This window comes from Anomaloglossus baeobatrachus, chromosome 9 (genome assembly GCF_048569485.1).
Source record: "Anomaloglossus baeobatrachus isolate aAnoBae1 chromosome 9, aAnoBae1.hap1, whole genome shotgun sequence".
In the NCBI taxonomy this organism is placed as follows: Eukaryota; Metazoa; Chordata; class Amphibia; order Anura; family Aromobatidae; genus Anomaloglossus; species Anomaloglossus baeobatrachus.
This window is the reverse complement of record NC_134361.1, coordinates 3,680,715-3,693,512: the sequence shown is the minus strand read 5'-3', so window position 1 is coordinate 3,693,512 and position 12,798 is coordinate 3,680,715. Positions and strand designations below refer to the sequence as shown.

Sequence of the window (12,798 nt, the reverse complement as noted above, 5' to 3'; positions counted from 1 at the left end):
GCCTCCACCTCATAGGGACTGATGACAGGAACGCTCCCCACACCTCAGCCTCCACCTCATAGGGACTGATGACAGGAACACTCCCCACACCTCAGCCTCCACCTCATAGGGACTGGTGACATGAACACTCCCCACACTTCAGCCTCCACCTCATAGGGACTGGTGACATGGACGCTCCCCACACTTCAGCCTCCACCTCATAGGGACTGATGACAGGAACACTCCCCACACCTCAGCCTCCACCTCATAGGGACTGCTGATAGGAACGCTCCCCACACCTCAGCCTCCACCTCATAGGGACTGCTGATAGGAACGCTCCCCACACCTCAGCCCTCACCTCTAGGGACTGATGACATAAACGCTCCCCACACCTCAGCCCCCACCTCATAGGGACTGATGACATGAACGCTCCCCACACCTCAGCCCCCACCTCATAGGGACTGATGACAGGAACACTCCCCACACCTCAGCCCTCACCTCATAGGGACTGATGACATAAACGCTCCCCACACCTCAGCCTCCACCTCATAGGGACTGGTGACATGAACGCTCCCCACACCTCAGCCTCCACCTCATAGGGACTGCTGATAGGAACGCTCCCCACACCTCAGCCCCCACCTCATAGGAACTGATGACATAAACACTCCCCGCACCTCAGACCACACCTCATAGGGACTGCTGATAGGAACGCTTCCTGCACCTCAGCCTTCACCTCATAGGAACTGATGACATGAACACTCCACACTCCCCACACCTCAGCCTCCACCTCATAGGGACTGATGACATTAACACTAACCGCACCTCAGACCTCACCTCATAGGAACTGATGACAGGAACGCTCCCCACACCTCAGACCCCACCTCATAGGGACTGGTGACAGGAGCGCTTCCCGCACCTCAGCCTCCACCTCATAGGGACTGGTGACATGGACGCTCCCCACACTTCAGACCTCACCTCATAGGGACTGATGACATGAACGCTCCCCACACCTCAGCCTCCACCTCATAGGGACTGGTGACATGGACGCTCCCCACACCTCAGCCCTCACCTCATAGGGACTGGTGACATGGACGCTCCCCACACTTCAGACCTCACCTCATAGGGACTGATGACATGAAGCCTCCCCACACCTCAGCCCTCACCTCAAAGGGACTGGTGACATGGACGCTCCCCACATCTCAGACCTCACCTCATAGGGATTGATGACATGAACACTTCCCGCACTTCAGACCCCACCTCATAGGGACTGATGACATGAACACTCCCCACACCTCAGCCCTCACCTCATAGGAACTGAAGACATGAACACTTCACATACCTCAGCCTCCACCTCATAGGAACTGATGACAGGAACACTCCCCACACCTCATCCCTCACCTCATAGGGACTGGTGACATGAACACTCCCCGCACCTCAGACCCCACCTCATAGGGACTGAAGACATGAACGCTCCCCACACCTCAGCCTCCACCTCATAGGGACTGATGACATGAAGTCTCCCCGCACCTCAGCCTCCACCTCATAGGGACTGATGACAGGAACGCTTCCCGCACCTCAGACCCCACCTCATAGGGACTGATGACAGGAATGCTTCCTGCACCTCAGACCCCACCTCATAGGGACTGGTGACATGAACACTCCCCACACCTCAGACCACACCTCAGAGGGACTGGTGACATGAACGCTCCTCACACCTTAGCCTCCACCTCATAGGGACTGATGACATGAACGCTCCTCACACCTCAGCCTCCACCTCATAGGGACTGATGACATGAACACTCCCCACACCTCAGCCTCCACCTCATAGGGACTGGTGACATGAACGCTCCTCACACCTCAGCCTCCACCTCATAGGGACTGATGACATGAACACTCCCCACACCTCAGACCCCACCTCATAGGGACTGGTGACATGAACACTCCTCACACCTCAGACCCCACCTCATAGGGACTGGTGACATGAACACTCCTCACACCTCAGCCTCCACCTCATAGGGACTGATGACATGAACGCTCCTCACACCTCAGCCTCCACCTCATAGGGACTGATGACATGAACACTCCCCACACCTCAGACCCCACCTCATAGGGACTGGTGACATGAACGCTCCTCACACCTCAGCCTCCACCTCATAGGGACTGGTGACATGAACACTCCTCACACCTCAGCCTCCACCTCATAGGGACTGGTGACATGAACGCTCCTCACACCTCAGCCTCCACCTCATAGGGACTGATGACATGAACACTCCCCACACCTCAGACCACACCTCATAGGGACTGATGACATGAACACTCCCCACACCTCAGACCCCACCTCATAGGGACTGGTGACATGAACGCTCCTCACACCTCAGCCTCCACCTCATAGGGACTGATGACATGAACACTCCCCACACCTCAGCCTCCACCTCATAGGGACTGGTGACATGAACACTCCCCACACCTCAGACCACACCTCATAGGGACTGATGACATGAACACTCCCCACACCTCAGCCTTCACCTCATAGGGACTGGTGACATGAACGCTCCTCACACCTCAGCCTCCACCTCATAGGGACTGATGACATGAACACTCCCCACACCTCAGCCTTCACCTCATAGGGACTGGGATCATTGTGACCTCGCTTCGCCCTCACAGCGAGCCAAGGGCACAATGATACAGCTCACTCTCGCTGCGGGCTGAGGGCACAATGATACAGCTCACTCTCGCTGCGGGCTGAGGGCACAATGGTACAGCTCACCCTCGCTGCGGGCCGAGGGCACAATGGTACAGCTCACCCTCGCAGCGGGCCGAGGGCACAATGGTACAAGCTCACCCTCGCTGCGGGCCGAGGGCACAATGGTACAAGCTCACCCTCGCTGTGGGCTGAGGGCACAATGATACAGCTCACCCTCGCTGCGGGCTGAGGGCACAATGATACAGCTCACCCTCGCTGTGGGCTGAGGGCACAATGATACAAGCTCACCCTCGCTGCCGGCCGAGGGCACAATGGTACAGCTCACCCTTGCTGCTGGCTGAGGGCACAATGATACAAGCTCACCCTCGCTGCCGGCCGTGGGCACAATAGTACAAGCTCACCCTTGTTGCGGGCCGAGGGCACAATGGTACAAGCTCACCCTCGCTGTGGGCTGAGGGCACAATGATACAGCTCACCCTCGCTGCGGGCTGAGGGCACAATGATACAGCTCACCCTCGCTGCGGGCTGAGGGCACAATGATACAAGCTCACCCTCGCTGCGGGCTGAGGGCATAATGATACAGCTCACCCTCGCTGCCGGCCGAGGGCACAATAGTACAAGCTCACCCTTGTTGTGGGCCGAGGGCACAATGGTACAAGCTCACCCTCGCTGCGGGCCGAGGGCATAATGATACAGCTCACCCTCGCTGCCGGCCGAGGGCACAATAGTACAAGCTCACCCTTGTTGCGGGCTGAGGGCATAATGATACAGCTCACCCTCGCTGCCGGCAGAGGGCACAATAGTACAAGCTCACCCTTGTTGCGGGCCGAGGGCACAATGATACAGCTCACCCTCGCTGCGGGCTGAGGGCACAATGATACAAGCTCACCCTCGCTGCGGGCTGAGGGCATAATGGTACAGCTCACCCTCGCTGGGGGCCGAGGGCACAATGGTACAAGCTCACCCTCGCTGCGGGCCGAGGGCACAATGGTACAAGCTCACCCTCGCTACAGGCCGAGGGCACAATGATACAGCTTACCCTCGCTGTGGGCCAAGGGCACAATGGTACAGCTCACCCTCGCTGCAGGCCGAGGGCACAATGGTACAGCTCACCCTCGCTGTGGGCTGAGGGCACAATGGTACAGCTCACCCTCGCTGCGGGCTGAGGACACAATGATACAGCTCACCCTCGCTGCGGGCTGAGGACACAATGATACAGCTCACCCTCGCTGCGGGCCGAGGACACAATGATACAAGCTCACCCTCGCTGCGGGCTGAGGGCATAATGATACAGCTCACCCTCGCTGCGGGCTGAGGGCACAATGGTACAAGCTCACCCTCGCTGTGGGCTGAGGGCATAATGATACAGCTCACCCTCGCTGCGGGCCGAGGGCACAATGGTACAAGCTCACCCTCGCTGCGGGCTGAGGGCATAATGATACAGCTCACCCTCGCTGCGGGCTGAGGGCATAATGATACAGCTCACCCTCGCTGCGGGCTGAGGGCACAATGGTACAGCTCACCCTCGCTGCGGGCTGAGAGCACAATGGTACAGCTCACCTTCGCTGTGGGCCGAGGGCACAATGGTACAGCTCACCCTCGCTGCGGGCTGAGGGCATAATGATACAGCTCACCCTCGCTGCGGGCTGAGGGCACAATGATACAAGCTCACCCTCGCTGCGGGCTGAGGGCATAATGGTACAGCTCACCCTCGCTGTGGGCTGAGGGCACAATGGTACAGCTCACCCTCGCTGCGGGCTGAAGGCACAATGGTACAGCTCACCCTCGCTGCGGGCTGAGGGCACAATGGTACAGCTCACCCTCGCTGCGGGCTGAGGGCACAATGGTACAAGCTCACCCTCGCTGCGGGCCGAGGGCACAATGATACAAGCTCACCCTCGCTGCGGGCTGAGGGCATAATGATACAGCTCACCCTCGCTGCGGGCTGAGGGCACAATGGTACAGCTCACCCTCGCTGCGGGCTGAGGCCACAATGGTACAGCTCACCCTCGCTGCGGGCTGAGAGCACAATGGTACAGCTCACCTTCGCTGTGGGCCGAGGGCACAATGGTACAGCTCACCCTCGCTGCGGGCTGAGGGCACAATGGTACAGCTCACCCTCGCTGCGGGCTGAGGGCACAATGGTACAGCTCACCCTCGCTGCGGGCTGAGGGCACAATGGTACAGCTCACCCTCGCTGCGGGCTGAGGGCACAATGGTACAAGCTCACCCTCGCTGCGGGCTGAGGGCACAATGGTACAGCTCACCCTCGCTGCGGGCTGAGGGCACAATGGTACAAGCTCACCCTCGCTGCGGGCTGAGGGCATAATGATACAGCTCACCCTCGCTGCGGGCTGAGGGCACAATGGTACAGCTCACCCTCGCTGCGGGCTGAGAGCACAATGGTACAGCTCACCTTCGCTGTGGGCTGAGGGCACAATGGTACAGCTCACCCTCGCTGCGGGCTGAGGGCACAATGGTACAGCTCACCCTCGCTGCGGGCTGAGGGCACAATGGTACAGCTCACCCTCGCTATGGGCTGAGGGCACAATGGTACAGCTCACCCTCGCTGCGGGCTGAGGGCACAATGGTACAGCTCACCCTCGCTGCGGGCTGAGGGCACAATGGTACAGCTCACCCTCGCTGCGGGCTGAGGGCACAATGGTACAGCTCACCCTCGCTGCGGGCTGAGGGCACAATGGTACAGCTCACCCTCGCTGCGGGCTGAGGGCACAATGGTACAGCTCACCCTCGCTGCGGGCTGAGGGCACAATGGTACAGCTCACCCTCGCTGTGGGCTGAGGGCACAATGGTACAGCTCACCCTCGCTGCGGGCTGAGGGCACAATGGTACAGCTCACCCTCGCTGCGGGCTGAGGGCACAATGGTACAGCTCACCTTCGCTGTGGGCTGAGGGCACAATGGTACAGCTCACCTTCGCTGTGGGCCGAGGGCACAATGGTACAGCTCACCCTCGCTGCGGGCTGAGGGCACAATGGTACAGCTCACCCTCGCTGCGGGCTGAGGGCACAATGGTACAGCTCACCCTCGCTGTGGGCTGAGGGCACAATGATACAGCTCACCCTCGCTGCGGGCTGAGGGCACAATGGTACAGCTCACCCTCGCTGCGGGCTGAGGGCATAATGATACAGCTCACCCTCGCTGCGGGCTGAGGGCACAATGGTACAGCTCACCCTCGCTGTGGGCTGAGGGCACAATGGTACAGCTCACCCTCGCTGCGGGCTGAGGGCACAATGGTACAGCTCACCCTCGCTGCGGGCTGAGGGCACAATGGTACAGCTCACTTACCGTTGGCTTTCGGAGTTCGCTTTCTGCGGTCCCTGAACGCCGCGCCTGACTGTAAGGCCTCCAGCAGACTATCCATAACTCCTGTCTCGTCGCCCTCTGTGAAGGGGGAAAAAGACAAAGTGAAATTAATCTCAACGCAATTAAAGTTGGACAATAAAAGTCAGTAAATAGTCACATTTTCATAAAAGCCGGGAATTAAAGCCGTACATCAGCCGGAACGTTCTGAGCGCTGTCAGTCTGCCTTCGACCACACACCGCGCTTATTTATGAGACGCCATTAAACAGAAACTCACTTTTTATCCCGCTGATTTCCCAATATAACGGCCCCATCTACCTTAATATTAACGATGTGATGGGGGTTCATATAAACCAAACTAATAAGTCATAGCCGATCCCCCTGTAATTGTCCCCTGAAGAGGCCGCGACCTAGAAATCATCCCCTAAATTACCGAAATCTCCATCCATCGGAGCACGAACAAAGCACCACATAACGTCATACAATGACTGGAGTATGGGGAGCAGGAGCGCTGCTCTGGGGGGATTGTTCTGCTTTACCTTATACCAAAACTCACCTAACAATAAATTCCCATGTGAAGTAAAAAGTAAGACCATCAATCCGCGGCACAGAAATCCGCAGCACAGAAATCCGCGGCACAGAAATCCGCGGCACAGAAATCCGCAGCACAGAAATCCGCAGCACAGAAATCCGCAGCACAGACATCCGCAGCACAGGAATACACAGCACAGAAATCCGCAGCACAGAAATCCGCAGCACAGAAATCCGCGGCACAGAAATCCGCGGCACAGAAATCCGCAGCACAGAAATCCGCAGCACAGAAATCCGCAGCACAGACATCCGCAGCACAGGAATACACAGCACAGAAATCCGCAGCACAGACATCCGCAGCACAGAAATCCGCAGCACAGGAATACACAGCACAGAAATCCGCAGCACAGAAATCCGCAGGACATAAATCCGCAGCACAGAAATCCGCAGCACAGAAATCCGCAGCACAGAAATCCGAAGCACAGAAATCCGCAGCACAGAAATCCGCAGCACAGAAATCCGCAGCACAGAAATCCGCAGCACAGAAATCCGCAGCACAGGAATACACAGCACAGAAATCCGCGGCACAGAAATCCGCAGGACATAAATCCGCAGCACAGAAATCCGCAGCACAGAAATCCGCAGGACATAAATCCGCAGCACAGGAATACACAGCACAGAAATCCGCGGCACAGAAATCCACAGGACAGAAATCCGCAGCACAGAAATCCGCAGCACAGGAATACACAGCACAGAAATCCGCGGCACAGAAATCCGCGGCACAGAAATCCGCAGCACAGAAATCCACAGCACAGACATCCGCAGCACAGAAATCCGCAGCACAGAAATCCGCAGCACAGAAATCCGCAGGACAAGAATACACAGCACAGAAATCCGCAGGACAGAAATCCGCAGCACAGAAATCCGCAACACAGAAATCCGAAGGACAGAAATCCGCAGCACAGAAATCCGAAGGACAGAAATCCGCAGCACAGAAATCCACAGGACAGAAATCCGCAGCACAGAAATCCGCAGCACAGAAATCCGCAGCACAGAAATCCGCAGGACAGAAATCCGCAGCACAGAAATCCGCAGGACAGAAATCCGCAGGACAGAAATCCGCAGCACAGAAATCCACAGGACAGAAATCTGCAGCACAGAAATCCGCAGGACAGGAATACACAGCACAGAAATCCGCTGGACAGGAATACACAGCACAGAAATCCGCAAAACAGAAATCCGCAGCACAGAAATCCGCAACACAGAAATCCGCAGCACAGAAATCCACAGGACAGAAATCCGCAGGACAGAAATCCGCAGCACAGAAATCCACAGGACAGAAATCCGCAGCACAGAAATCCGCAGGACAGAAATCCGCAGGACAGAAATCTGCAGCACAGAAATCCACAGGACAGAAATCTGCAGCACAGAAATCCGCAACACAGAAATCCGCAGGACAGAAATCTGCAGCACAGAAATCCGCAGCACAGAAATCCACAGGACAGAAATCCGCAGCACAGAAATCCGCAGGACAGAAATCTGCAGCACAGAAATCCGCAGCACAGAAATACACAGCACAGAAATCCGCAGGACAGAAATCCGCAGGACAGGAATACACAGCACAGAAATCCGCAGCACAGAAATCTGCAGCACAGAAATCCGCAGGACAGGAATACACAGCACAGAAATCCGCAGCACAGAAATCCGCAGGACAGAAATCTGCAGCACAGAAATCTGCAGGACAGGAATCCGCAGCACAGAAATCCGCAGCACAGAAATCCGCAGCACAGAAATCCGCAGCACAGAAATCTGCAGCACAGAAATCTGCAGCACAGAAATCTGCAGGACAGGAATACACAGCACAGAAATCCGCAGGACAGAAATCTGCAGCACAGAAATCTGCAGGACAGGAATACACAGCACAGAAATCCGCAGCACAGAAATCCGCAGCACAGAAATCCGCAGCACAGAAATCCACAGGACAGAAATCCGCAGCACAGAAATCCGCAGCACAGAAATCCGCAGGACAGAAATCTGCAGGACAGAAATCCGCAGGACAGAAATCAGAAGCACAGAAATCCGCAGCACAGAAATCCGCAACACAGAAATCTGCAGGACAGGAATCCGCAGCACAGAAATCCGCAGCACAGAAATCCGCAGCACAGAAATCCGCAGCACAGAAATCTGCACATTGCAATCAATATATGAGAGATCTGCAAATATTTGGACGCCGCAGGTGTGTGATCCGCAGCAGCAGCACTTCACGCTCCCTTCACCATTTCCTCGGTCAATTTGCAGCCGGAAATCGACAAAAATGGAAAACCTGTCAGTGTGAATTTACCCTGGGAAGATTTGCTGGGAATCGGCACCAGAAATTCACCATTTACTTTGCCAGGGAAATTGGGAGGCACGAAACGTTATTCTGATGTTCTCCGAATATCTCAATAATAACATTTCTTGATAACGCTGCACCATTGTCTCAATCACGTCCTCTCTCGTCCTTTAAATTCCATTTCCACATTCAGTCTGACACAAGTAAAGCGCAGCTGATGAGACAACGGAGGCCGGCGGCCTCGGATTATTATCTAAGCCAGCCTCCTCTCTATGGTAGGTAATGCACATTGTTCCCGGTTAGCAATGTTCCCTCCCCGGTGTCATGTGACTCATTAGTGTTACGAGGTCTCCGGTGTGAATGGGGGGCCGGGGCGTTACATTCGGTGTTATCACTCACACACTACTCATACTGGTCACTGGAGGATCAACATTCAGCATGGCCCCTCATGGCAAAGAGGAACGGAGGATCTAAAAATATAATGTTTGCTCTACATGAAGATGGTCGAGGCTATAAGAAGATGACACCACCCTGAACCTGACATGCAGCACGGTGGCCAAGACCATACAGCGGTATAACCAGACAGGATCCACTCAGAACAGACCCCACCATGGCTGACCACTGAGTGCACGAGCTCAGCGTGGTACTGCCCCTATATACAAGAATATAACTACTATAATACTGCCCCTATGCACAAGAATATATCTACTATAATACTGCCCCTATATACAAGAATATAACTACTATGATACTGCCCCTATGCACAAGAAAATAACTACTATAATACTGCCCCTATATACAAGAATATAACTACTATAATACTGCCCCCTATATACAAGAATATAACTACTATAATACTGCCCCCTATGTACAAGAATATAACTACTATAATACTGCCCCTATATACAAGAATATGACTACTATAATACTGCCCCTATGTACAAGAATATAACTACTATAATACTGCCCCTATATACAAGAATATAACTACTATAATACTGCCCCCTATATACAAGAATATAACTACTATAATACTGCCCCCCTATGTACAAGAATATAACTACTATAATACTGCCCCTATGTACAAGAATATAACTACTATAATACTGCCTCTATGTACAAGAATATAACTACTATAATACTGCCACTATGTACAAGAATATAACTACTATAATACTGCCCCTATGTACAAGAATATAACTACTATAATACTGCCCCTATGTACAAGAATATAACTACTATAATACTGCCCCTATGTACAAGAATATAACTACTATAATACTGCCCCTATGTACAAGAATATAACTACTATAATACTGCCCCTATGTACAAGAATATAACTACTATAATACTGCCCCTATGTACAAGAATATAACTACTATAATACTGCCTCTATGTACAAGAATATAACTACTATAATACTGCCACTATGTACAAGAATATAACTACTATAATACTGCTCCTATGTACAAGAATATAACTACTATAATACTGCCCCCTATGTATAAGAATATAACTACTATAATACTGCCCCTATGTACAAGAATATAACTACTATAATACTGCTCCTATGTACAAGAATATAACTACTATAATACTGCCCCCCTATATACAAGAATATAACTACTATAATACTGCCCCCTATGTATAAGAATATAACTACTATAATACTGCCCCTATGTACAAGAATATAACTACTATAATACTGCCCCCTATGTGCAAGAATATAACTACTATAATACTGCCCCCTATGTATAAGAATATAACTACTATAATACTGCCCCTATGTACAAGAATATAACTACTATAATACTGCCCCCTATGTGCAAGAATATAACTACTATAATACTGCCCCTATGTACAAGAATATACAGTGCCTTGCGAAAGTATTCGGCCCCCTTGAATTTTTCAACCTTTTCCCACATTTCAGGCTTCAAACATAAAGATAAAATGTTAATGTTCTGGTGAAGAATCTATAACAAGTGACATAATTGTGAAGAGAAAGGAAATGTATTGCTTATTTTAAACTTTTATAAAAAATAATAAACTGAATATTGTGGCGTGCAATATTATTCATCCCCTTTACTGTCAGTGCAGAAACTCCCTCCAGAAGGTGATTGAGGATCTCTGAATGATGCAATGTTGTCCTAAATGACTGATGATGATAAATATAAGCCCCTGTGTGTAATCAAGTCTCCGTATAATGCCCCTGCTCTGTGATAGTCTCATGTTCTGTGTAAAGTGCAGAGAGCATCATGAAGACCAAGGAACACAACAGGCAGGTCCAGGATACTGTTGTGGAGAAGTTTAAAGCTGGATTTGGTTACAAAAAGATTTCCACAACTTTAAACATCCCAAGAAGCCCCGTGCAAGCGATCATATTGAAATGAAAGGAGTATCATACCACTGCAAATCTACCAAGACCCGGCCTCCATCCAAACTGTCATCTCACACAAGGAGAAGACTGATCAGAGATGCAGCCAAGAGGCCCATGATCCCTCTGGATGATCTGCAGAGATCTACAGCTGAGGGGGGAGAGTCTGTCCATAGCACAACAATCAGTCTACACTGCACCAATCTGGCCTTTATGGAAGAGGGGCAAGAAGAAAGCCATTTCTCAAAGATATCCATAAAAAGTGTTGTGTAAAGTTTCCCACAAGCCACCTGGAGACACCAAACATGTGGAAGAAGGGGCTCTGCTCAGAGGAAACCAAAATCACACTATTTGGGCACAATGCCAAATGATATGTTTGGTGTAAAAGCAACACAGCTCATCACCCTGAACACACCATCCCCAATGTCAAACATGGTGGTGGCAGAATCATAGTTTGGGCCTGTTTTTCTTCAGCAGGGACAGGAAAGATGGTTAAAATTAATGGGAAGATGGATGGAGCCAAATACAGGACCATTCTTGAAGAAAACCTGTTGGAGTCTGCAAAAGACCTGAGACTGGGACGGAGATTTGTCTTCCAACAAGACAATGATCCCAAACATAAAGCAAAATCTACAATGGAATGGTTCACAAATAACCGTATCCAGGTGTTAGAATGGCCAAGTCACAGTCCAGACCTGAACCCAATCGAGAACCTGTGAAAAGAGCTGAAAACTGCTGTTCACAAACGCCTCCATCCAACCTCACTAAGCTCCAGCTGTTTACAAAGGAAGAATGGGCGAGAATTTCACCTCTCCACGTGCAAAACTGATAGACACATCCCCCAAGAGACTGCAGCTGTAATCGCAGCAAAAGGGGGCGCTACAAAGTATTCACTCACAGGGGATGAATAATATTGCACACAACAATTTTCACTTTATTATGTTTTATAAAAGTGTAAAATAAACAATACATTTCCTTCATCTTCACAATTGTGTCACTTGTTGTAGATTCTTCACCAGAACATTCACATTTTATCTTTATGTTTGAAGCCTGAAATGTGGGAAAAGGTTGAAAAATTCAAGGGGCCCGAATACTTTCGCAAGGCACTGTATCTACTATAATACTGCCCATATTTACAAGAATATAACTGCTATAATACTGCCCACCATGTACAGGAATATAACTACTATAATACTGCCCCTATGTACAAGAATATAACTACTATAATACTGCCCCTATGTACAGGAATATAACTACTATAATACTGCCCCCTATATACAAGAATATAACTACTATAATACTGCCCCTATGTCCAAGAATATAACTACTATAATACTGCCCTTATATACAAGAATATAACTACTATAATACTGCCCCTATGTACAGGAATATAACTACTATAATACTGCTCCTATGTACAGGAACATAACTACTACAATACTGCCCCTATGTACAAGAATATAACTACTATAATACTGCCCCTATGTACAAGAATATAACTACTATAATACTGCTCCTATGTACAGGAACATAACTACTACAATACTGCCCCTA

General features: G+C 51.1%; 1 protein-coding gene across 6 annotated transcripts in view; it reads right to left on the bottom strand.

Annotated features, from left to right (window-relative positions):
• DIAPH2 (diaphanous related formin 2) overlaps positions 1-12,798 on the bottom strand; it is a 1,791,241-nt gene that overhangs the window by 298,354 nt on the left and 1,480,089 nt on the right. For all 6 annotated transcript variants that reach the window (XR_012725273.1, XR_012725274.1, XM_075323052.1 and 3 more), the window contains one exon: positions 5,992-6,087. Coding sequence is in view for 4 of the 6 variants with exons in the window: in XM_075323052.1 (XP_075179167.1) it covers positions 5,992-6,087 (96 nt within the window). In the remaining 2 variants the exon portion in view is untranslated. The remainder of the gene's footprint in view (positions 1-5,991; positions 6,088-12,798) is intronic.